Source organism: Seriola dumerili, unplaced genomic scaffold (genome assembly GCF_002260705.1).
Source record: "Seriola dumerili isolate Sdu_G_001 unplaced genomic scaffold, Sdu_1.0 BDQW01000322.1, whole genome shotgun sequence".
Classification (NCBI taxonomy): domain Eukaryota; kingdom Metazoa; phylum Chordata; class Actinopteri; order Carangiformes; family Carangidae; genus Seriola; species Seriola dumerili.
Window position 1 is genome coordinate 368441 of NW_019174577.1, and position 27843 is coordinate 396283.

Sequence of the window (27843 nt, forward strand, 5' to 3'; positions counted from 1 at the left end):
ACTCTGCCTAGTGCAGCCTCCCTTTGCCTGGCATGCTTCACCCTGCTCCTGGTCACCGCTGGCACTGCCACAGGGGCCTGTCCTCCTGGGGTAGGGCATGAAGCCCTTCAGGTGCTTGCCAGTGGCATCAACTGTTCATGGACATTGGAAAGGCACACTCGCAGTTACAATCACCTAGAGGGCGATGTCCGACTACGCCGACTTTACTCTGCCAACAAGTTCTTCCTGTGCATTGACAAAACAGGGAAGGTGGATGGCACTCGGCGGAAAAACTACGCAGACAGTAAGTAGCTGGCACAGCCAGAATGCATCTAACTTCTGCATTTCACATGTGTTGAGTGTCAGAGAGTAGGCAGGATGCCCTGTGACGTTCTCACTTTTATTGTTATGGCTGGACTTTCTTATCTGTTCACTTTTATAGCAGTTCATAGGGATATCCTAAGGTTATATCACTGCTGAGCCATTTGTGTTGTGTTTAGAGCATGAGGGATGCGTTGCTAGGTAAGAAGGGAATACACTAGTGTGGATTTAGGTTCCTCATGGGACAGCCGGCACCGGCCACACAAGAAAGCTGACTTGAGGAAAGACATTGAGCATCAGTTGGCGATGAAAACTGGGCTTGCAAAAAAAGAAAAAGCTTCAGTTTCTCTGAGGATTAACTTGTCAAAACTGTGATGAAAGTGCATCAATTGTAAGTAGCAGATGTAAATGGAAATACATCCGCCCAACAAGTGCAAACATGGATTTGTGTGCACAGTTCACAGTTTGATTAGCTATAAGTACTGAGACTGCAGTTTTAAGTCAGATTTAAGAGGTTATTCTGTGTACATTCTAATTATTGTATATCCATGCACGTGCGCATAGATAGTAACTTCAGTCTAAAGCAGTGAGTTTGCCTCTTAAAGGCAACCTGCATTAACATTTGGGCTTTCTGTGCTGACAGCCTTTTGCCATCACATTTTTCAGGCGATCATGCACACAGCTGTAAGTCCTTCTTTTGAAACTGCTACCAGTGTGGCTCTTTCTTGCCTCTTAGCACCTGCTCAGACAGGACAACACTTACCAGTGTGCCAACTAAGTATGCAGCGGAGCAGACCCAGATAGACCCACTTTATTCTATTGGTAAGCCTGCAGTCTATACACAATCTGAGGTTCAGGGACACCTGAGAAGGGGTTGTTCATAGAGCAGCAGTGCCTCTTCAGTGCGTCCATCAGTGGGTGTCTTTTATGCTTGACCAGGTCAGATGAGTCGACTCTGGTCATGATCTGACCTCCCTCCCCATTAGTCACTGGCTTACTGACTGAGTGGATAGCCGTAAGAGACATTTATGCCTCTGACAGTAATATTTATGTATTTGGTCGTTAATGCTTTTTTATGCAAGTGGGTGAGTCAGATTTTTCCATACAGCTACTGGGGGCAGGAGCAGCTGCTGCGTACAGCTAACAGCCCAGTCAGTCTGATGCCACTGTTTCAGTGAGCTCCAAGATGTAGACCGGGTGACATTTGTTAACCTGGCAGAATTAGTCACCTGGCAGAATTTTTTAAAACCACACGCACTGGTAGGAATTCAAGCGCAGATGAATTATTACTGCTAAAATTGGTCCAGTGGGCTTATCCAAGTTGGGACATTATTCTTTCATATTAATGGTAATGTATGTCAGCTACCATAATAAAATATTCTCTCGAACTTTGCTTGAATCTGACACTTCAGAAGTCGTGCTGGAAGACTGGTAGCAACTTGGCAACATGAGGGAGTTTAAATTGAAACAAGTGTTCAAAGGCTCTGGAAAGCAACAAAAATGATTTTTGGGCATAATGAAAATCATGCCTTTTCTTGCCATATTCATGTCATTCGTGCTTAGGTAGTCACAGTTGCTCTCTATGAAAAAGTGCAGTCCCCTTAAATGCAATGTCCTCATACACTTTATCCATCATCCTCTCATTTCCTTTGGTGGAAAGAACGATTCTTTCTGTGCTCACACAGAGCGAGGGTGTGTACCTTCACCCTGAGCACACAGTGCCAAATCAGGGGTCATGTAGGCTTTGCCTTAAATTTAATAAAAATGGACCTTGTGGTGAGTCTGTGGTTGTGCCTCACAATGGGACAGATCTGGTTTAAGGCCATTTTGAGGTCGCGCTCTATTTCTGTGCGAGGCTACCGTTACTTCCATCACATAAGGAGGTTTTCAATCAGACTTAAAGCCTCCAGGAAATTTCTTGATACTGATATGGTGGCCATGCTATAGATTAGAGTGGCAGGACAAGCAGGAAGTTGTACATATTTAATGACGAGAGCAGTGGCACAGATACTAGACCGCAACATCTTACGCAGGAAAGAGGATGTATTTCTGTTTTAAGATTCTATCAATACTTTTTGAAATACTTTTTCCCTGTCTGATGTAAAATAGTATAATGTAAACATGCAATCATGTGCTTGAATGATTGGAGTGCTTAAAAAAACACATACACACCTACAGAGACAGATACAGACACAAAATGTTGTGGATTACTGTTTTAAATAGCGCTGCCCCGCACAGTTTAACAAGCTGTAGATCAGCTCACAACTGTCCTCAGCCTGAATGCGGCTTCCACGAACACTGCCCAGCAGTTTGGCCGACCCCTCCTCTGTCCTCTGTGCTGCCCTTACACTCTTGTCGACACAGCTATATTGCCCCGACAGCTCTGCCTGCTACACCCAGGCCCCGGGCCTCACCTCCACCCCACTCAGTTTTTCCAGCCCCAACTCACAGCTCCCTCTCAGGTGCAAAAACAGTTGGAATTAGTCAACAGGCTCTCTGCTAATTGAGGTTGGAAAATATTGTATCAATCCCAGTGGAGCAGGGGCATGGAACAGCTGAGGGAAGAGGGAGACCGTCTGACTTAGAGCGATGGTGGGTTTAAAGGATGAGAGAGCTGGACGGAGTTGAAGGGAGATAGAGAAAATGTAAAACATACATGGAAAATAAGTACATTTCTGTTTACTAGTCTTGCATTTCAGTTCATGAGGAATTAGCTGTTGGTATGACATGAAACAATATTGCCCAGGAGTCATTAACCAGATGTTATTAAAGGACGAATAAGAGATTAAATGCTGTTTTTTGCAGAGTGATGTAATCCAAAACTATCAATTGCAACAGAGAGGACAGGCTGAATGTGTATCAGTTACATCTCCAAAATGCTATCAGAAAAATATCCTGTCTTATCCTAGCACACACACAGATATATACACAGCTCTACACACACAAACTGGTGTTTCAGGTATCTGTTCCTGAGGTTTGTTATCAGAAATCAAGCATGTTGTAAGCTTACTGGACTTTTACAGTAAAACATTTGCTAATCAAAGTAGAGAGATAGAAATCATAAAAGATAAATGACCCAACTATTATCTGACTACAGCCTTTGAAACCACAAGCTCTAAATATAGATCCACCTATAATTACAAACCACTCGATCAGCAAAGTTAAAAAAAAATAATAACTTGTTGAACTAACAACAAGAAGAGAAAAACAGTAGTGAAGTACAGTAGTTTGAGGGACTGAAGGGGAGGACCATGACATGTTTTTCTTTCGACCTATGGCAAAGTAGAAAATGATCGAGGGGAAAAACACAACCAAGTGTTTACAAAAGCTCCAGAGGCAGGTATGCATCATATCCTGTCCTGGGTCATCGGTCATAGCCTGTTAATTAGACCTTGCTACAGCACAACAGCTGCAGCGGGCACACCCAGAAAGCTTTTCATGATCAATTGTAACAGCAAATCATTCAACTGAGTAGTGTGGAATAGAGAGTAGAAAGAAAAAAAGGTTCCATGTATAGTCACTAAAGTCAAATTCAATTAATAAATGTAGGGTAATTGTAATTTTATGGGTTTAATTAGAAGCCTGTTTTCTATCTATTCCACTCTTCCTATTTTGTTTTGCTAATTCTTAGGTCTTTTTTTTGGGACACCGCATTGCATATATTTTCTTTTATGTTTCATTTTTTTTAATATATAATTTTAAAGGATGGACTGTTAAATTCTGGGCGTGTGTGGCTGAATGCATCAAACGCTTGTGCAGACTCCAGGTAGTGACAGCCCATTCACCCTTAGGAAATAAGGTCACTTCACCACCCTACTAGAATCGCAGAAGTCACTACAGCCAGACCAGCTCCATTCTGCCTCTACAGCCGTGCAACCCTCACAGCCAGGGCGTGTTGTGTTTACCAAATTTCCCTTGGTGTGCAACATCTTGCTGTTTGATGTGAGAATTTTCCGAGTTCATGAGTGTATTTGGCTTGGACTGGGCCCATGGGAAGAAAATCTTCCACCCCACTGAAATATGTTGTGGAAATTATTCAAACTTGTTGTAGACAGGGGAAACTGTCACTCACCAAGGAGAGACTGAGTTGAATTTGAAAATGGGAACAGACAGGACAAGTGCTGCAGACAGATGACTACATCCACTTGAAAAGTTTGACCAGTCTGACAGCATAGTCAGACTGGCATAAATGAAAATGAGCATCTGCACATACTTTAGTAAAATTTAGACGATATAGACAATTTGTAATTTTGTTTAAGTCATTATATTTCATTTGTGAGTTTATTGATTAATTTGTACCTTTAATCACATATGTGGGGATCGTTATTTAGTTCCAAACAAATCAAAATAAACCAAATGTAACTTTCATGTACCTACTAGGGCTGGGTGGCACCAGCTGGTCATAATTGTTTTGTAGGTAAAGTCATTCTTAAGTTCTTAGTAACTGAGAGCTACTTTTAAATGAATGATTTACTAAATTAAGTGGCACCAATCAAAATAAATGAATGTCTTATCTTGTAAAGAAATTAAAAACCTGTAAATCAGTTGCTGGGAGACATTTGTAAGGCTGGCCAATCAAAAGTAATAAACAGTGCTGACAAGAAGTGGCTATAGCATCACAAACAGTTTTAGACTTCACAATAGGTAACACTGAATTGCCAATCTTTTGTAAATGTATGTAATATTATGTTATGCATGCATGGAGAAATATGTACTTAGTAGTTTTCATTAAGTTAAGAATTAAGTTTAAGGGGGTTAAGCTAACCTAACCTACAATATTTGGTCATTTGGCTTAACGTCAATGAACAGTCTGTAATTTGGGGTACATTGTGTAATTTTTGTGAAATGTGAAATTTACTGGCTTTATGATCAAGTATCAGTTCAGATGTGTTGTCCAGCATATTCAGAGTTACATTTTGACTCAAAACAGCTCATATACTAGCAAGCTAATGTTAACGTTGTCAGTAAGTTAGAACGCAAGACGCAACTAGTGTACGAGTAGCTAAATACTGTTTCCACAGATATTATTATACAGTACTCTTCAGCTCTTGTCAAGTAGGGTACTCACTTTTACAATGCACAAACAGAGGATGCTGACGATGAGTTATTTTCTATTGAGGGCAGTTTTTTTCTGTTCTATTCTGCTCTTCATCATCAGCTCATGTGTTATCTAGGCTGCAATTTAGGGACAATGGCTTTAACATGCCAAAGCGACAGACATTACAAAATGTCTGTTCCGCTCAGTCTGCCATTTTAAAGGTATAAGAAAGTTTATTCTGTCTTAGCCTTTCTACATCCTCACCATGACTCACCATCAATTTTGTTAGAGCTCAGACGGGCATGTATGACTGGATCAACAGCACCGGGGTTGGAGGAGCTAAAGAGGGAAGCACCTGGCCGAAGGAAGTGCTTTGGTGTTTTGAATCGGGAGAATACACATGTTAATGAGGCTAGGAGAAGGGCTGGGGCGTGCTCTGCACAGTATTGAGGTGGAAATTAAAGGCTAGAGGAGTGCTGGAGCGTTTCCCGTTGCTCATTAGGCATTATGTAAGGTTTCCTCTGGGTCGTCTCAACTGAGAGGGGATTCGTGGACATTTTGGATGCCAACAGGAGGGTAAAATCCCACGAATCATGCATTTATTATCCCCCCAATAAGGACTGTACACGGCCTCAGTCTGTGGGAGACAAATGAAAATCGACCCTTTGTCAGCTGTTCCTGGTACTAAGAGGCTGAAAGCTAAATAAAAATCACTGGCACACGCATGCATGGTGAACATGCATGTTAAATCCCTCACATAAATGCACACACTATCACTGTCCTGGGAACATTGCAGGACAAGAGTGTCAGTGTCACCCTAATTAGCTGGGCATCGCTGGTTTCTGCCACCAGGGTTTGATATCATGAATGGGCTCTAGAAATGTAGCAATTAGTAGCTAACAACCTTTAGCAGTCTGGCTGTGGCTCCTCCCTGGGATTTACTGGGTTCATCAGCAGGTTTATAGAGTCTGACTTTGGCTCCAGCTGCCAATTCCTTTATAACATCCCACAGTTCTGGACATCCTGTGGGTGTGAAGGGAACACAAAGGAGAAGACTTCACAGTGCCAGTAACCAGCTACTTGGACCCTAGAGCCATTGATAAAAGATGTTTGCACTGAGGTTCTGAAAGACCTATAAAAAGCAGAGAATGAAAATGAATACAAGGTTAAAATATAATGATTTTGAAATTCTCGGAAGAAATAGTGTTAACATAAAAAATGATTACAGAGTGTAATACAGCAAGATTGAGGTTTGACACTTCAAATATTGTTTGGGCCAGAAAAAATAACTATACTTACTTCTATTTTCCATCTTTTTCCCATGAGTAGTCTATCTGTTGCCATCCAAAAGCTACTCCCTCAATGATTTAGTTGCTTTATACACCATTGTAACGAACCACAATTAATTACGATTGGGTAAAGCAATATTGAACAGGGTCACAGCCAAACTGTACACTTTTAAAATGGGAGAGAAGAGTTTGACCTTTCGCTCAATGAGAACACATTAGTGCAGTTATTACTGTGAGTGCTTTTTTTGTAAAAGGTGTAAAATGAGTATTAATTAGATCAGTTGGGAACAGTCGGCCAGCTAGTCTTACTCATGCAGCACCACATGTTTGAAATCATTCGCCAAAGGAAATATTCACCAAGGAGCCGCCGCCACTCACATCGCGGACCCTACACATGCACATGCATACACACACACACACACACACATGCACTGACATAATCAGCCCATTGAGTCAGGGGAGACAGGTCTTGCCTCAACTTCAGATAGACCAAGACAGATTAATGGTTTTGTTTTGACCCTTCCAATAAAGCCTCTCACCTCCCTGCTCAAACTGAGCCAGACATCATGTCTTGGAAGGCGTTTAACCACTGGCCCAGGAATAAAGAAGCTGAAAGAGAACCCCTGCTGTAGACGGGGAAAAAAGAAACAACTTGGCATCCCTAAATACAGCTACGGCTCACTGACTACAGCTACAGGAGTTTAAAGGTGTTCAAGTTTAACCTAAAAATCACAAAGATCCTGGGACTAGGAAGCAATAACAGTAGGAATGTAATGCACCTGTTGCCCGAAAGACAGATATCTTGCCCTGTAGGATTTGATCCAGGTCATAAAGGAAGCAATAAAAGGCAGTAAAATCAAGTGTCTCAATCTTTCTCATAGGTGACATTCAGATAAATCTGGGGCTCTCCACCCATTTTTTCCTGTGAAGTTATAATCAACAGCAGCACATGGGAGCTCCCTGGACTTTCAATAGACTTTAATCTCTCTCTCTCACTCAGCTACAAACACCTCACACACACAAACAGTGCAACCACAACCTGTCTGTCAATCTGCATGGCTAAATATTGACTTGCTGTGAGGCAATCAAGTCATAAAAATCTAGTTTACAGCTCCTGCCCATGTGTAATACACTGGAAATCTTTTAAATCATGACACATCTGTGGAGAAATGGTGCTGCATATTGCTAAGCATCATCAGTGGAAATAACATGTTTACTATAACTAACTGATCACTCTGGAAAAGCCTGAGCTGACCCAACATTCCTCATCATATAAGCATTATGTCATGTGCAGTATTCCTTTTTCTGTGAGAGTTAAGATTATGTCGCCCAAGTTCACAGCCAAGCTAGCAGCATATATTTCAATCCTGAGATATTTCAGTTTGGACAAATTAGTGAACTGATCGACTAACATTGCCATCCCAAGAGCCATGAAAAAGTTAATCAGATAGCATGAGTGATAGGACTCAGATGATTAATAGTGACATTAATCCAGACACAGGTGGTGAGTTCAAGTTTAGAGCGACTCTGACTGTTTTTTCATACAGCTGAAAACAGAATATAAGCACCAATAATCTTTAATTCAAAATGTTAATCATTATCATCACACAGCAGTTTTTATAGTCACCGTCTATGACTCTGAGATAAAGCAAATTTCTCAGTTTCAATCTTGAAGCCCCAATCTGAACTGGAGTACACACATGGTCCACATTCCAGTTGTAAATCATAGAGCAGAGTTTAGATTTGAAAATGGGCCACGCGCATCCTAGGTCACAACATAGAAATGAGGACCATATGGACAACTTTGTGGAAACAGTGTACACCTATCGCACGCTGAAGCTTAAACAGAAAAAATTATATTCAAACAAATCACTTAAAAATGAGATATTTTGGATTACATCTTGGATTTAGATGATATTTGACAGAGAGAAACCTCTGTGCTGAAGTTCTTTGCCTGTGCCTGGAAGACTGAAGCAGAGAAGTCACTATCTGGACTGAATAACTGTTGCAAATGCGTTTCCTGAGAGTAGGAGTAGGATAATTAATGCAAATGTGGAAGGCTAAAAACAGCGACTCCAGCGCAGGTCCACGCATACCAACAGGTTGAGACTCTATACAACGTGTTCTCTGAACTGCATTACACACAACCAGCCGTACCTGCTTTTTATCTCTGAGGCCATGTCGCTAAACGACCGCGAGCAGGATGTGAGTATCGTGTCAGGGCTCTTTGAATGTGTGTGTACATTTAGAACGCATGCGCCTGTGTTTATACTTGTGCCACTGCAGGAGCATGAAGTGGACCCTAAACTGAAAAAGATGTGCGTTTCTGTTCCCTAATGGCTAATATGAACCAGACCTTACCTTGCACTCAAGTCAGGCACATTCACGTATGTGTGTTTACACGCACGCTCACATGTGCACACGGGTGTTTTTCCCCCGTCTGGAAGGCCATGCTCCTCATTAGAACACAGAGGGTGGCAAAGAACATTGCTGTGATATAGTTGAGGCAGTACAGTCCACACCATACAACAGGCCACTCCTGTATGGACTCTGAGATCTTTGCCCAGAATGCAGCTTCCATTTAGCTTAACAACTATTACACATTTCATTTTAGCTAGTTGTCTTACTGCGAAGATGAAAAAAGGGGACGTAACATCCTAGCAATTATCAATCCCCGTGTGTATGTGAAAACTTTGCATCTATTTTTTGAATGACTCAGAAAGAAAAAGTTGCAGGTGTCATACTAGAAGTGTTTCTGCTGTGTTTCTTCTTGCAGTCATCCATAACCAAGCAGGCAGAGAAAATATTCAAATGTATGTGAAGCACCACATTTTTGCCACATTTTTGCCCAGGTGATTTAATGTGATACCTCTGGCGCTCTTTCTGTACCCATCTCTCTTCATATATATATATATATATATATATATATATACACACATGTCTTTCACTATTATCTCTTCTCTTTTTTTGTTTGTCCACCCTTCTCTACCTATCACCATCTATCTCCCTCCTGCTGTCTCCATTTCCCCCTCTCCTCCCCTGCAGTGGATAGGATTGGGGTCAGGGCCGTTTGACCAGTGGAGCAAGTGACAGCTCTGACATGGCCCTGATTTCACTCTTGTGCCTTCTGTCACCTCCCTGTATGCCCATCTCATTTTAATAATGTAAATATGGTGCAAGCTCAGGCCACAGAGAATATTCTGTGTCCTGGTGCTCACTCACTGGAACCTTGCTGCGCACCTGAGCCACACATGCACACTCATACTTGGCAGTACTCTTCAAAATAAATGGAGGAGTTTTCTGAGTGCTTTTCAATATGAAACTACAAGTAATAACAGTAATTGTACAGTAAATTTGTTTTTTTAATAGCATCCATAAAAGGTTAAGCAGCTGACATACAATTATAATACAATTTACACACAACAGCCAATCACACTAGGAGGCAAGTTTGATGTTGCGTTCATGTCATATTGGATTGATGACGGTGACGGGAAAGACTGGGATGGGAAAAAAAAACATTCCCATGTTCATTCCAGCAATTTAGTATTGCACTTATATAAAATTGGGGATCAAGAGATGGATTAAAAAAAGAACAGCAGCCTCTGCTGACTTTTACTCTCTTGTATGCGTCAAGCTGCAAATACACAGGATGCTACATTTCTCACAATGCAACAGGATAGAGTTTTTAATTAGATCCCGCTGCCCCTTAAATGCCCACTTCCTTCAATCAACACGGCCCGTTTGTAAGGCAAATTTCTGTTCAAAAGAATTTAAGTTTTTCATCACCTGATGATGCCAGTTTGACAGCATGGGTCAGGTCAGCATGGGCATGGATATACTGGTGCTTCCTCATTGTAATTAAAATTGGATATTGATCTATTTTTTAATATTCAGTATTAATATTGATCATTGTTTAGGAGTGGTAAACTCGTAATTACGGTAACTCCAATATGACAGTGAATATTTGGACAAATTTAGCTTTTCTAAACTAGGAATCTAGGTAGGTAGGAAATATTTCCAATCTGAGTGGGTGAATCTGGTCTGGACAGACATCCAAACCAGCCACAGATGCAACTCACCAGCAATTTAGTGGCACAGGCGAATGAGCTCAGTCTAATGTGGATCCCCCTCCAAGGGTAGCAAAGTGCAGGAAACTGCAGAAGCCGTGAGTCACAAAGCTCTCAGTGGGCAGATCTGCTCGTAACTATCTGTGAAGCCTTTGATAGCTTGCCGTTCGCTTGTTACGGATGTGATGCATGATTTGGAGGCAGTTCGCCCTCCCTGTTCTCCCTCCTTGATTAAAGAAAAGGCCTCTTGGAAGGTAAGATTGCGGCCCCTCACTACCACACAGGCACAGACGAATAGGCACGGTGCACCCTGCCTTCGTTAACCTTTTTCACCTCTGCCATCCCTCACCACCACCACTCACCCACTCCCTCAGATTGTCCTCTAGTCTTACCTTTAACCCCACCAAGCTTGTAAATTTGGGGTTTGATCAGCAGAGGGTCTTTGCCCTTTGATTCAACATCCTGGAGGTCCTTAATGAACTGATTGATGTCCCATTACATACAATCACAGTTTAGCATGACCAAGGAAGTTTGTGTCCAGTGGTAAAACTACCATGGAGCACATGCTGACAGGACATGGAAGTACACTAATTACCGTTTGATGGAGAAAGAGATTTCAGTGCTGCTCCGCTCTTTGACCTGTTACTAATGTAAGTCAAACTGAGATTTTCTCTGAGCTTTGTCATTGTCATTCACACAACATGTCTCTTTCTACTCACATTGACTGCCCGTTGGTATATTAATTGTAGTTTCATTGACTGTATAAGCAGTGTGTTTGAAGAGTGAAATTTCTCAAACACACACACAACTGCCTCCCCACAAACATGCACAGATGTATCCAGATGTGGATGGTGATTCTGGAGTATTGGGTCAGTCTGTCTGGGGATAAATCAGACAGACTAATCTGTCCTGTGAGGGGATGGAGGGTAATTGGTCACATTTGACCCCCGGCCTTTGCGGACTGTGGGAACGCAGGCTTTATCTACCAGCGGTAATTGGCTAATGAAACACTTCCGCATCTCCTCCACTAGATTGTCATCCAGTGGTTTGTATAGGGTGAGGCATGTGTGTGTAGTTGTGCGGCCTGCACAAGTGGCCAAGAGGCACATGTGTGCGGGCGAGAGTGTGTGTGCGTAGTCCAGAGAAAATGGCAGGATGCGGAACTCCCTGTGGCCATCTCCATGACTTTATCAACAGAATCAGTCTCATGATGCCCGCAGCGTACTGATTCATTGACAGAACACAGATTAATGGTTGTGTGGTTGCCATTACAATTTAAATTTAGGTTTGAAGTAGAAATGGTTAATGTAATTCAAATTAAATCTTTGACCCACGGCAGGGCTTCTTGTGTGGTGCATGCTGATAGTGTAGCCAGGACATGACTGAGTGTGTGCAGCATTTTGGTCATGAATAAAAAGGTCTAGTAGTGATGCATTACAGTCAAACCTTACATTTCTTTTCATTTTGTGTGATCATTTATCTGGTCAAAGTCATGCCCACATCAATCGAAATACAAGAAAAACCAGGGTGGGAAGAGTAAGGTCTGGGGTGGGGGGTGAGTGGCGGTGGGGGGGCAGTAAGAAAAAAAGGCTAAAGTTACGGTGGTGAGACAATGTCTCTGAGGTCCCATCAAGTGAGCCATTCATAGATGCAGGTCTACCAGTTTGTGAAGCCAGGGAGACACTCCGATAGAGTGGGGCCCAGGGTGGCCTTGTCTTTTTGTCCCAAGCTGACCCCTGCTCTGCCGCCTGGCCTCTGCGCCCCTCACCTGGCCTGTCCCAGCGCACTGGTAACAGGATACCTGTAATTTGCTCTAATGGCCTTTGAAAGACCTGGCTGGGCTAATCCCTGGAGTACTTCTCCCAGCAGCACCGTATGAAAGGGTGGGGGTAACAGGGCCGAGTGCGAGCCCTGAAAGAGGACCAGCCTCTGGATTGTGTGTGAGAGAATGTCACCCCTTGCGGCCGGGGCTGGGGCAGAGGGAGTGTGGGAGTCAGCTTTCAGCAGATCACGACCATGTGGCTTGTTCACAGGCTCAAAAAAACTGGGCTTGTAGAGGAGTAGATTGTCTCTGCTTTACACCTCCCTCAGTGGCTCAGTCTGGCAAGCAAGGGGAACAGCCTGAAAACCAGCCTGTGCGAAACTCTGCAAGAGTGCACTTCAAATTGTTTCCAGATTCCTTCTGTAGTTTGTGCAATGGTAGTTCTTCAGGGATGACCTTTTGCCCATTCAATAATAGAAGATATTGATATCCCTAATACTGCAGAGCCGCAAGGAGTGTGGAAATAAAGAGAGAATGTTTGACGTTAAGTTAGATGCTTAGAAGATACACGCTCACTAAAGCAAAGCAGTCCATGACTTATTTTACAGCCACAAATGTTCTTAACATGACTTTAGGAACAAAGCTGTTCATACAAGAATTTCTTGCATGAGGCCTTTTGACAGATAATAATAATAATAATAATAATAGTAGTAGTAGTAGTAATAATGATAATAACAATAATAACAACACAAACAATAATAATAATAATAATAATAATAATAATAATACAAATAATCAACATCACTGAACTTAAGACCCTGGCCATTGAATATAGAGTGAGATTAAAAAGACCGGAGAAAAACAATCTTATCAGTCTCATCTTCACTCTCATCCCTCCAGAGATTTTAATGGAATGTGGGAACAGCATGTGATATGTGGGCAGGGACGAGCAGCCCTCTTTTCTCTCCTTTCTTCCTGTCCTTTCTATCCATCGTCCTTGTTTTTTTGACGGGGTGGGCCGCCTGCAAGGGAATGTACCCGCAAAAATCCCGCAGTCTCTCTGTGTCCTACTTTCTTCAGGTATAGAGGACACTGTATACAGTCAGATTCAAATGACAGCACACAGAGCAATTTATAAAGTGACAGCATGTTTAGGTCTGGGAAGGTTCAAGTGCACAAGAAAGAAAAAAAGAAAATACAGGGTGCAAAAATAATCCTGTTTCTTATTTCCTTTGCTGTTAAATTAAAGTTAAATTATGTACTTTTTTTTGTTTGATCAAAGCCAGCATGAGGTGAGTTGCAGGATTCCTAACTGTCCAGGAATTCAGAGCTAAATTAGGCAAGAGAAACACTGTTCAGACTTCCAGGCGGTCTGAGCTCATTTGAGGAACAGAATCAGATCTCGGGGCCAAGTTACTTGGCATGTTGGCTTCGATGTGTTGCTTTGACGAGCATGTGGTGGACAATCAGACTGAGGTTGGTCAGTTCATTACTAAGTACCTTGGAGATGTTTTTTTTCTTTTTTAGCTTTCTACCTTATTTTATTTTATTGTATTTTATTTTATCTTTTTTTTTTTGCTTCTATTGCAAAAGTAGAACAAAGTGACAAATCCTGAGATTTTTAACAGCAGGCTGTGCATTTTGTGTGTGTGTGTCTCAACTTTTGTGTGTGTGTGATCGGTCCAGCTCGGCTCAGCTCGGCTGGGTTCAGCTGCAGACGTATCTCATAGCTTCTGGTAAGGGATGAATAAATCATCCCAGGCTTGTGAAAGTTAATAGGTATGATGCATGTCCGGAGACCTGGTGCAGACAGGCCGGTAGGGAGGGAGTGGAGGGGTGACCCAGGCAGGGACCCAGACTGAGACAGAGAGACCAGAGAGGTATGGCGGAGGAGAAAATGGGCGGTGAAAGCAGGATACTAGATGGAAGACAGGCGGAGAGAAAGACAGTTACATTTTGTAGGAATGGAGGGAAGTGCTGCCGCAAGACCGAAGGCTGCTGTGCTCTGTAACACAGAGCCACACACACATATATATATATATATATATATATATATATATATATGTATTAACAAAAATACAAACCCTCTTCTGGAACAGTAGTGCAGTCAGAGAGGCAGTCACAGCCCCTGTTAAAGAGACTGTAAATTTTTGTTGCTGTCCAGAGCAGGTCGGTCCATTAAACCAATGAGGGCATTGCATCATACGTATTTTGAGCCTGGTCACACTTATTCAAACAAAAATAAATGTCATCATTTCATCAGTATGTGTATGAAACATTGTGGACAGTGACTTAACCAGGGTGTTTTTACATAAATAAAAGGGAAACCCTGAGTAAACCTTCCGTCCTCAACTCTAACCAAAATAATAAAGCCTAACTTTTGTGGGAGTAAACCTAAGAATGAAGAGCATAAAACAGCTTCCCCTGACGTTGACCAAAATGTTTCAGGTTGATCTTGAACCTCCTAAGAGCTTTATAAAAACCTAAGTAGATTTCATTGTTGTTGGAAAGATTTTTTTTTTGCCAAACTTTTATAAAGAAATAAGGCCATCCGTTTCCTAGGTTCTGGTTGGCAGAAAACCTGAATTGAACTGACCTTGGCATAACAGCTCTAGAAAATACATGTATACCTGGCATGTGAGAAGAACATAAAAAAATATGTAACTCCTTATATAAACTGACTTATCCTTGCAATGCCCAAAAAGTAATTCAGTCAAAGAAGACCTAAATTATAATGTCACTTAAGACACAGGGCAGAAAATCGTTGTGGCACTCCAATCAGTCATGTCAAAACAGGTATTTTTGCCTTTAAAAGCAGATGTAAAACACCTGCTCTGACATCGCTCACTGGGGCGTGGCCAGCAGTGCTGAATGCTCACAAGTTCCTGCCTGAGCGCTGCCACACGACTTCCTGCAGCATTTGACCAAGTGTTCATTAATTAGTGTTCTTTGGTCTTTGGTCTTAGCACATCACTGCTGTATTTAATTTAAATTAACCCATGATCTACTCAGTGATCAAACAGTTACCAGCTATGACTCCTTTTTTTTATCGGATTACCTGTTAATGAAATTTAGGTTTGGTTTTCAGTGATAATAAGGAATCAATAAGCACTTATCTTGGTTGTTGTTAGGCTTTTCATCCCTCTTACACTAACTGAGTATTTATTTAGATTTAGTGGTCATTGTTCAAATCTCTATGAGGTTGTCATTTAGTAGCAAAAAATAGAAGTTTACAGTAAAACCTCAACTGATTTTTATTTAGGTGCAGTGGAAATATCATCACCTTTTAAGTTGATGTGGAGAACTCGTTAGCAAACAGTTGCTTATTTACACATTCAGCAACTTTAGCATTCACTTGGAGTCGTATTTCCGCTCACTTGTAAGTCCAATGTTCACTCTGCCTGTTTTGGTCTCTGCCAACTACTTAGAGGAATATCTGGCTCTTCAGCTGCTAAATCCTCCACTATGTTCGCCAGCTAGTCGCTAACTATGTCTGTTTGCCGTATGGTGCTGATCAGATGGTGTACAGTGGGCTTTTAGAGCTTTTCCAATGAAAGCAGCTGCCTGCTGGGACCAAAAATGATGCTCTGAGAGCCCTGAGAGTGAACCAAGAAGGTTGCGAGCTGGACAGCTAAACAATGAGCTGAAACTTGCTAGAAAGCTCTGTGAAGCTGAGGGGAGCTGGAGATTCAGGTGATTATTATCTGTAGGTTATCTGTAGTGACCCCTTAAACATTGTCATATCTCTTTATGTTGCCACTTGACACATTATTATTGAAAAAAACAAACATTTATAGTCCTTTAAATTACCATATGTGATAGAAGAGATTTCCGTCTCATTTGCATTACAAATGTGTATTACACTAATTCAGAGATGTCTGTTACAATGACATGATCCTGGTGAGGCCCCAGCTTAAGCAAATGTCAGAGGCTGGTGGCTGTGTGTGGCTGCAGGAGAAGAAATGCAATCTGGTGCGCTCAATAGAGGAGGCGTTTACACAGGTGTAAGAATGAGTATGATTTTATGCGACTGGAAAAGAAAAGAGGAAAATATAGTGAAGGGCTCAGTACACTTGGTGGATATGTCCCATGTATCAAATGTTTGGTTGATAAAGTGCACTTCATCGGAAGAAAGTCAGATGGTCGACCACAGCCGCCATGGTTCATCAGGTGGCCATGTTTTGTGTATGTGTTGTGCATTTGTGTTCTGTGATTCCACTCTATATCCTCTGGTTTCAGTCAACAGAGTCTGTGCTGTTCCGGCCTGTGCCTCCCTGAACTGACCCTGTACTCTGTTTAGGTCATTAGAAAGACATGTAGCCAAAGACTGAAGATTAGCATTGAATAATGTAAAAATACTGTTCATAATTTACCTTCTCCCAGTTAAAAATGCAAACAATTTAAGTCCAGCACACTGTGTTCTCTGAAAATGATCTATTTCCTTCTCAGCAGCACTGTCATTTTTCCACAGCAAATTGAAGATCAGCTTTCATATTAGCTACTCATTGCAATGAGATCATCACTGACCCAGTATCATATGCTGCAAAGTAGAAATATCAGGCTTCTGGTATATGAGCCTCCTGACAAAAACATTCATTCATCTGCCAGCTATGAATCAATATGAAGTTCTTAGAAGATAGAGGAATGTAACACAGGCATGCAGTTTGTTCAAATTGGATTAATTGCATGTTGTGAGTTATGCGTTATCTTGAGTTATCTTGATAATGATAACATCACCAAATCAGTCCCAGTTTAAACTTGTGTGGAATATACTGTATATTTCAGGGATCACACTTTCGAAAGAGAGATTGGAGCATTTTATTCTCCCTGTGTGCCCTCAGAGCCGTAGAAACAGAAGCAGGGATTCTTGCTGACACACATTTTGCCTTGGATTTGATCAGTCATCACTGCTGAGGGCCATAATCACAGTTTTGTTGTCAGGCTATAAACAATGGCCTCTGCCCCAAATCAATGTCATGATTACCCTTTATAGGCTATTAAATGAAAGGACAGTGTGCAAACATTGCTTAAATTTCTTTGGCTGCCTTTCAGACTGCAGGTTAAACTGACCTCTCTTTTTAAAGACGCAAGCATATTTAGAATAATCACAAGAAAACTGGTATGCTTCAAACTGACTAGGTAGAACAACATGTAGTTGGCCTATGTCTAAATCCAAAAGTCTTTGTGCCTCCTGCTACACTCAAAGGTGGGGTTAAAACACTACAACCATAGCTTCCTCCTGACTGCCACCCCGACTCTTTCTCCCAGAGTTTCCTTTGCATGTCTTTGTTGTCTCAAATAGGGATAGGGATATGGGTGCACACTTTTGGCCATTCTTTTCTCAAAGAAATTCATGGTGTTACACTCAGTTCTACAGATGAAGAGTGACTGAAGTAACTGTTTCAATAATTAACTAAGAGAGTTGAGAAGTTCAAATCTTGCCTACTTTCACACCTCTGCGCACCTGGCCATTTGCCACCATGTCCTCCAGCCCATTGTTTGTCCCTGCCCCCTGACACAACCCATAGGAGTGTCTCCTGAAGTAGTGCCACTAGGGCGGTGGCATCCCAGACATTCATCATCATGGTTACAATAATAAACACGTGGTTTGGTTTAGCTTATGGAACGGTCATGGCTTGGTTAGGCTTAAGCACGAAAACGACTTGGATAGGTTTAGGAAAAGATCGTGGTTTTGGGTTAAAATAATTACTTCCTTAAGGTTGGAGGATGATGATGATGATGACTAGGCTGTCGATTTCGAAACAGGAAAAACTTTCTTCTGTGAGAAAGTCCTGTGTTTTGTCAATGCATCCATTGACTCCAATGTCCTCTTAACCTTGTCACTCTTTCTTTATACTCTGTCACCTGACGCACTCTTTTGCTCCTGCTATAATTACTACGACCACTAGAGGTGGCCTAATAATAAAACTTAATAATGGGCTGTAAAATTCTGCTTGCACAGACGACTGGGCTCATTTTTGACAGTCACCCAGTTTCTGCAGAAAATATTGTGATTGTTGGAGATTTCAGATGCTGTAAGATGACTCAACAAACACTTTTCCTGAAGCATACTCAGGCCTTTAGCAAAGACCAGGAGGGCAAGATGGAGGACATGCGTGATGAAGGAGTTTACTAAACAGACAGTGATGTGCTCGACCTCAAAAACTCTGCATCAGTGCAAGCAACACTCAAAGCTTAGCTAACTGTAAGCTGTATTTGAAAGCATTTCAAATGAATGCCAGGTTTGCTTCCAGTGGATATCAGTGCGCAATGGACACACCTGGAAGGCATTAGTGAGAATTGCCTCCATTTTATTTATTTGTTGCGGAGTTATATTATTTTCTAGCAAAAAAAAAGAGAAAAACATTGAAGATTTTGCATTGGTGTTCACAAACAATGTTCCTTATATTTAGGTGAAAACGTAAATTGTGTGCAGGTTACTGATTCCCCTCTGGAATTAACTGAACAAAACCAATCCTCTCAAAAAGTCCATACTAATCATTGGTTGGTATTTTACTGTACATTCAAGGGTTAACATGCGAGTTTCCATATCACACCACCTGTGAAGGCCTCCACTAGAGCGCCTGTTCTCATGGTAATCTCTCAAGGTGTTTAAAGCAATAGTGAGTGATGCAGCCTTTGTCTGTGCTGATACACACAGGCGGCTGCTTCGCCCAGTACCAGACCCTTCGAGGGGGTCATGGCAGATCAAAGGTGCTGGTCACAGCCATTAGGCCCGGCAGCCCAGACCCGACATGAAAAGCTTGTGTTTTGAAAAGGAGGGCAGAAGGAAAAAAACAACAGGGCCCTCTTCATTTAAAAAGCAAGCAAACTGTGAAATAATTGAAAAGGTATGTCAATCAAGAGCAGGAGCACAGCGGGAACTCCGAGATTCCCAGGCTCTGCTCTGGTCGAGCACTGAGCCATGGAGGGCTGCTCAAGGGGGCAACCCAAGAAATTAAAGACCTGGGAAAAGGAACAAAAAGAAGACAGGAGGAAAGGAGCAGAAAAATCTCTTTTTCTCACTCTCTTTGCTCAGTCTTTCACTCTTTTCTGCTTTAAATTTGTGATGGAAGGAACCATTTTGCCACACTTTGTAGAGCCCTATTGAAAATGCCTGGTCATTAATAAGATCTTGGCTAGCTCTTCACCTCTCAGGTGAGTAACAAAGACTTATTAGGAGGGGGGAAGGAGCCATTGGAAGCGCCTGCCCCCACCACCCAAACCCCCATCTTATAACCAGCACCTTCACCCTGTACTCGCTCCCTCCTCCTCCCCCATACCATGAGTCTGACAAAAGGGAACCCCGTGAGAGTGTCTCTCTCTTTCCTTTCTGCCTTTTTTTTTCCAAGGTCAGAAAAGGCTTGAATGATCTGACGATGGGCTAACGTCCAAAAAATGGGGGACGGAAAGAAAAGAAAGAGTAAAAAAAAAGACTGGGTAAAAGACTTTTTCTATGCTTTTAAAAATCCCATAGAGGAGAAATAAATGGCAAGTCCACAGTTGACTAGACATGTATAATGCAGGATTTGCTTGTAATGGCAGCTTGAGCTTATTGACAGTCCCAGCCAAAACATGTCAAAGGTTAAGAGATCTTGCCAATTGCAAGTGGGAAGCCAAAAGTAGCCAACCTTTTTCATGAGCTCAATAGGGCCATCAGTTGATACTTGCTCAGCAGAACACGGAGAAGAAGTGACCTTCAGTTTCCAATGCAACTAGGGAACAAAGAGTTAATTTGTCTCCATTGTTTCTCACTGTTCTGTCTTATCGTGATATTGTTGAAAAGATTTGAAACATTTCTTAAATGAAAATTATTCAAAATTGTTTAGTTCCCACTTTCATTTTCTCTAAATATAGTCAGCAATCACTCTAAAATAAGTGTCATAAAGTAATCATAAATAATGATTTTATTAAGGCAAATTACATATTCCTGCTTGTCTGTATAGATCAGTTACAACTTACTATAGACTTACTATAGACCATATGTCATTAAACTGGAGTCAGTAAAAGGAGGAATACTTCCAGATTGCACTTATACTATTATAAAATATTTTTAAATGATGCATATTCAGAGGCTATTTGTCCATGTAACCCAAAATTAAGTTGGTTTTAAAGGGGCAAGCAAATCCCTAGGCATCTTTTAATGCTGTAACAAATCCAGTTAAAAATGTGTATGCTACTTCTACTAAACAATATCAATATAGAGCACATTTATTCAAGTCTGCAGGCTAAACTCAACCTTAAGCCTTCTTTCTAGTAAAGTGACCTTTGGATTTCAGCAGTTAGGAAAACCCTCTAATAGCTTGAAATACCTCACTCTGATTTCTCAGGCTTTGAACACAATGGAGTGACTTTTCAAAGGGTGGACTGTGAGTTATATGGATCTAACTGGTCTTTATAGATGTGTGGTCAAGCGTCGAGAGCCCAAGTGATTCCTCCAGACAATGTGAAATCCCCATTTTATGTCCTCAGATCTTTTGTGTCTGTTGGCTGCCACACCGCCACGTATGAATGAAGAGACATGTAGGGTACCTTAGTCTTATGAGTCTTGAAGAGATAAAGGACAATATTTAATGTGCCATAAGGAAGACATGGGGGGTTTTGTTGAAGTGTTTCGCAAAATGATTGCTAACAAAAGCCTGAAAAACATATCGCTAGCCAGTAGAAGCCTTTAATTCCTACACCAAAATGTTGTTTAAATAAAGCCTGCATTAACAACTCTAACATTTTGATTAATCTCAGTCTATTTTCTAGTTCTAAGGATTTCAAATTTTTACCTTTAAAACCTGAGACGTTACTGTTCATGGCCAACTTGCAATGTCTCAGATGTGACAAACATGCTTCCAACACACCTACTGTGCCTGGAACTCAAACCAGCAAATAATGGCAATTACTGCTGGCACCACTTTCAGGCACCAGCGGTTTTCATTGGCCTGGACTAATCCCCCATAAATCCTTGCAGCGCTCCAATCACTAGCCGGGCCTCAGCTAATTGCTTATGAGTCCCTTGCACGCTCCAGGTGCCACCATAGCACACCCGGTGTTTGTAAACACAGCTCGTAAAGAGGAGGCTGCCATCAAAGTGTTAATGTTTCCTCAGAGGATCAGAGGTAACGTAGAAATGATGGGGGTGCAGCTGGGCTGATACCTAGACGGACTCAACTGAGGCATTCCCTCCTTCCCTGCAGCTGCGGCGAGTGGAGAGAGGGCTTCATTTACACGGTCCTGTCGGAGAAGAAAGACACTCAACAGGAGTTTGTGTTTGTTTACCTTCCCTGTCTTTTTTTTCCCTCCTTTTTACTCTTTGTAGTTCTTTGCTTCCGTGCCTAAAGTAGATGACCTCACTTGGTAAGCACGACTAGTGATGTTCAGAGCTGAGGAAAAAAAAAAAAAGTTGAGATAGTTGTGAGTTGTGTGGGAGATGGGAGCAGCAGATGTGTGTTTGAGACCAGCAACAGTAGACTGATGGTATTAGCAGCCATCCTGTAGAGAGGAGCAGTTAGTAGCATCTTTAGCGCCACATTAGAGTATGTATTATGTTGGTGTCATCTGCATGATATTAGACACAGATGATAAAGTTAAAAGGATAGCATGTTAAAGGATAGGTTTTTTATTCAATGTAAGCGATGGGGGACAAAATCCACAGCACTTGTTCAGTAGAAATTGAAATTCTAAAGTTCAGCTGAAACTAATTTAAACCTTTACCAGTCAAAGTTTCCCTCCTTCTCTTCCTTGCCCTCCACTGCACCTCAACAAGGAAACACTGTCTGTGGGCTTTGTCCCTCATCGCTTAAAACTGAATTACATCCTAAAAAGATCTCTTGACAGCCAGTATGGACAGGAGGAACAACTGCAGTGAACGATTACTAGTACTAGCCGTGCTAATTATGATAGGAACAAAGGAGGAAACCAGGTGACGTTACAGAGTGATGAAGTTCATGTAGGTGAGGAAGTTTGGGTGGATGGATCAGTCAAACATGTGACTTTAACACAGGAAGCCAACAGTCTGAGTTTTTTGTTTTGTTTTGTTTTTTTACCATGATTCCCTAACCACCAGCATGTGTTTGTTGTTGTTAACATGACGACAAAGGTCCCATATCCATAATGAAACAGGCTACTTTTTGTAATCCAAACTGTGATCTTTCCCTAAACCTAACCACCTTGTTTTTGTGCCTGGACCTAACTAAACTTCCATCATACCGTTGTCACATTATTGCTCAACAGTGAGTGGTTAGTTTGTAATGGGTTTGGAGGGCACAGACAAATGATGTCATCCTGCCAATAGGGGGGGAAGATCAAAAAATGCTTCTGTGTGTCATTCTAGAGGCTGTGGGCGAACAGTGTATTTTGTCCGTTAATTTGAAAGATGTGTTTTGTATTAAGACTTGAAAAAATGTGAACATATCCTGGTCTAAAACAAAAATATAACAAGTTATTCCACCATCTCTCCAAACAAAATTTGGATTTGCACAAATAAATAGGTATAAAAACTGCGGTGCAGGGGGAGTAGCACCTGCAAAACCCCTGGTGTGCGTGTTTATTTTTCATTCCTGGATGGGTTTAATAAGCGGGACTATTCAGGAACTCAGTCACTACCCCATACAAGATCTGTGGTTGTACAGAAGCAGCAGGGGGTAAGTCAGTTGGGTACTGCTTTTATGACTCCTTCATTTCCTACCAGCTTTGGGTCAATCTGTTCTTCAGCACCTTGATCTGGTGCTGTGTTTACAGCCTCTGCCCAAATGCAACAATCCTTTTTCACAAATATCCAGCAATGCCTAACCTTTAAGCAACAGGATTACATGTTTTCTCTGCACTGACTTGGTTTTCAGGGGTGTAAAAAGAAGATTTCGTGCTCTGATTAGATAGCAGGCCACATCAGGGTGCTTTTGAAGGTGTAAGTGGGCAAATCAAGCCAGAATAAAACAGCATAAAGAGAGCTTCATCTCCAGCAATTAGTTTCTATTCAAGACCCTGCGGTAAGCCTCCAGGTCATCTCCAAAACATCTCACTGTCGTAGCCATGACAATGGGTGTGTGCCTTTATTTTTGTATGCAGACAAAAACCAGAACAAGAGAGAGCCACATGGGACTTGTTTGCAATCAGTGCCCAGAGGAAACAATTAGCCCACCAGCTTGCCAGCTTTTTCATGGGGTGAAGTGAGTTAGAGAGGCTGCTTAAGTGGCCAGCAGACATGGGTTTTGTGTCCCTCAGTAAACAACACTGGGTATCATCATGATAGAGTGTCACATCTGGAGTCAGGAGGCTTTTATGGAAGCGCGTGGCAAGGTAGACTGACACAGTGTGTGTCTGCTATAGAAGTGTGTGTTACAAATTTTATGTAGTTCAGGACATGGTCTGAGATTGTGGTGCATTTGCAAAGTTGTTCAATGAAATGAAACTATGGGAAATAATATGATGTGGACAAAATTTTACCTGTCAAAGTGCTCTGAGCGTGATTGGTGTCCTCACAAAGAGAGCTCTCTCAGGACATTGTCCATGTCCTGTGTGTATGAGTGTTTTTTTCTCTTGTCTTGGGGTCTCTTTCCCCAGAGCATATGGCTGTCTGGTATTCTAATCACTAATGATAGAGCGGCTTTTGATGGGGAAACTCCCAAAGCTTGATGTTTCTAACCCAGACTCTTGTTCCCTCTTTTATTTTCCAGGCCTGATGGAAATCCGATCTGTCAGTGTGGGAGTTGTTGCCATCAAATCTGTCAGCACCGGGCTGTACTTAGCCATGTCCAAGAAAGGCACGCTCTTTGGATCGGTGCGTATGCAACCTGGCAACATTGTTTCTGGAGGTCAAGATGGGATGGCTGGGAAGGGGAGGAGGGTGATGGAGGTATATATGTATAGGGGTCCCGAATGACTGCCTACCCAAACATGTTTGATTCTGCTGAAGTGAAGAGAAATCTCAAGAATCTTCTGCTGGAAAGTCCAGAGAAAGGTCAGAGTTACTATCAATCACTGCTGTACACCTGGGCCGTGCCTGATGATACCTGCAGCCTGAGTTGGCTTGTTCCACTGTCAAAATAGATATAGCAGAGAAAAGAAACTCAACCAACAATGACAAAGAGCCAGCTGGTCTCTTTTAACAGTCTTTGCGTGCCATCCGCCAATTGTTGCTTTGCACAGCAAGCTTTCAAAAGTAATCACCCCTCTTTGTTAAAATCACACACCACACATCAGACCTGAGGTGTGTGGTGTCTAGCTCGTGTATTTACATCTTTGAAAAAGGAGAAATCAGGGACAAGCAATCAGTCAGCTAGCAGTGATAAGAGCTTGTGCCTCCAACGAGCCAACTTAGAAAACAGGACAGAAATAGACCTGAAGACACAGGGCGTTCACTAAACTCTGAATCCTCCCATAATAACAAAAGGCAGGTGAATCACGCCAGGCTCATACTATCCTGATACAATCACAGAGAGGACCTCATTATGGCAGCATGATAACCATCTGGAAAAGGGAATGCAGCAGAACCACTTGTGGTTATAGTCTGGTTAATTTGAGAACCTTAAAGGGTCAGTTCACCAAATCATACACACTGATGCCCAAAAAACATATTTTCTCACTGACATTTATTTGCCAAGGTTTTAGGATATCAGCTCTAAGATTTCTTCTGCAAACCCAATACAATGTAGGTGGACAGAAATAAAAATGTCCTTCCAATAACAACGTCCCAGTTACTCAGGATATTTCACAGACCTCACTGTCATCAGTTTTGGTCAGTGATCAGCTTTCAGAGATCGCTCCCAATAAAAACTTAACTGTGAGGTCTGTGGATTATCCTGAGTAACCAGAACATTTTTGCTGGAAAGGCACATCGCTATTGGGGTCAGTTGAAGTTTTTCAATGCTTTGAGCAGCACAAACAAAATTTTATTTACCTACACCATGTTAAGTAGATGAAGAAGAAGTTTCAGAGACAGATGTCTACAAACGTCACATCCATCCGAATGGTTAAACACCACTAGGGTGAGGGAGAAGTGAAAAAGTGTTTTTTGTGATTTTGGAGAACCAACCCTTCAATTCTAAACACGTCTATTGTGGTCTTAGACAAACCTAAGCTAAATTCTTTGTAATGGAAAACTCACCCTATCAGCTACAAACACCTTGAAAGTCATTTACTGCAACAGCAGACATTAACCTTTGTGCACTTCTTGGAAGTTGGCTGAGTACAGCACGTTAGCCCATAACTACACTCATCTGCTATAACTTCCTTAACCTCCCATGTCCTCCTCCCTCTGATCACAGGTGAAATACAACCCGAGCTGCAAGTTCAAGGAGCGCATTGAGGAGAACGGCTACAACACGTACGCCTCCCTCCGTTGGAAGCATGGCGGCAGGCAGATGTTTGTTTCACTGAACGGGCGGGGGAAGCCACGGCGAGGTCACAAGGCTCGGCGAAGACACCCATCTACTCATTTCCTGCCTATGCTCCCATCCTAGCTGCCTGAGTCTGAACTCTGACCGACAACTGGCTGGCTCACCTGTCTCCTCACACTAGTGTTGATCTAGCTGTGACTGTGTTTTTATATTCCATCCTCCTGTCACATAAATGTACATTTGTTGAGGTCTGTAACATTTGTAGAGTTAGTATAATATGTACTCTTAAGTTATTTTCTCCATTTTCTAATGGTGTTCAGTAATACAGTCCAATACAGTAGAATTATACTATCCTCGGGCATCTGTCTGGCTACAGTATACATCTGTGTGTCTGAAGTGCATGTAAAGTGGTGTTTGGGTGACTTTAAGAGGACTGAAAAGGGACAGCAAGGCTGGGAAACAAAATGTGGCTCACTGGTTTTTTTTTTTACCATATTTCAGATGTTCAGCTGAATAAAATGGGAAGCAGCTGGTATGGTATCAATCTGAAATGACAAGTATCATTAAAACAAAGAGGCAACTTTAACAAAGCCACAAATCAGGGCCATAGCTACCAGTGAGGACACTGAGGTCATATCCTTGGTATTTTGGGGGGCTAAAGCAATGAGGGGGTGTTTGTGCCTATAGTGGGTAGTTCATGAGCTGATTCCAGTATTTTTAGACTTAATATTGTATATCTGGCCTCACAAAAAAGCACATGTGAATTTATCATACCATGTTAAACACATTTGTCATCCGGAGCACATGTAAAGCACCGTTTAAAAAATTCCCATATTGATTGATCTTTAGGTATGTGAAACATTTAACATTACATGTGCAATTCACATACTAGCACGTGGTTTATCACATGTACAAAAGCATTTCACTGAATTCACATGTAGGCATAATGTGATTTTTGGACATTTTACATGTGAAATGTGAATTTCACATTTGATATTTTTGTATGGCAAAATTTGCTTGGACTCATGACCTCAGTATTTCTAAAATCCTGGCTATGGCCCTGCTATAAATCAAACATGGTCTCTATTGTTTGGGATATACTGACGCTACTGGATAAAACGAGATGAAAATCTCCTCTGATTCATTCAGTACATTTACATGCATAAAATATTCCTGTCTTTGTCCTTATTCCAAAAAAGACAATTTTCCTACTAAGCTGTTTACATGGCTAATGAAGATAAATATTCCACTAATATTCCTGTTTCCATACAGCTGTGCATATTTCATTGCATTATTCCCGCATATCCAAAAACCTGTTGATACCCAGGTCCTACAAAATGTTTAAAATTAAGTGCGTTTCTTCATCCATCCAGAAATGTGGGCTTTTATTTTGGGCATGCATCTCTACCCCGGCCTGGCAATTTGTTGTCTAGTTGGTTTGTGTACAATGCACACAGCTGACTACAAACAGACAAGAGGCAGTGTGTCGCGAACTGCTATAAAAACCCCAACGCATATTCAAAATGTACTGTATACATGTCCAAACAGTGCTCAAACCCGAATAAAATCGGATTATCTCACAAGTGCGAAATTCAGTACAAGGCCAAATTTGGAATATCCAAACAGAATATCCTGTTTACATGACCTGTATCTAATTCCAAAAGTTGTCCCATTCAGAATAATACTAGTTTGCATGTAAACGTACTGATTGATACATTGATAAATTTACTGTTCTGTTTGTATATGTCTTTATATACATGTATGACAAGAACACAACAGAAACTAAGCTAACTACTGGGATAACATGCTGGATTTCCTGAGATGACTTTTGTATATTTGTGTGTGCTTCTCTCAGACTGACTCTCCCATCCAACAACCCACAGCTAATAGGTTAGAAATCTGTATCTCTGATTCTTGAGCCTTAGCTCAGTCGTGAAATAATTAATATAAGTTTTGAGTCATTTAATGCATTATAATGGCTGTAGATATACCAGACATCACATAGCAGCAGCTTCATTAATTTTGTACACAGTAGTAAATGGTTATTACGTACATGCCT

At 41.7% G+C, this 27843-nt stretch overlaps 1 protein-coding gene across 1 annotated transcript in view; it reads left to right on the plus strand.

Moving 5' to 3' along the window:
• Positions 1-25907, plus strand: part of fgf22 (fibroblast growth factor 22) — a 25997-nt gene extending 90 nt beyond the window's left edge. The window contains exons 1-3 of the mRNA XM_022759504.1: positions 1-283; positions 24123-24226; positions 25713-25907. The exon at positions 1-283 is cut by the window's left edge and continues 90 nt beyond it. Coding sequence (XP_022615225.1) covers positions 1-283; positions 24123-24226; positions 25713-25907 — 582 coding nt within the window. The remainder of the gene's footprint in view (positions 284-24122; positions 24227-25712) is intronic.
• Positions 25908-27843: the final 1936 nt, after the last annotated feature.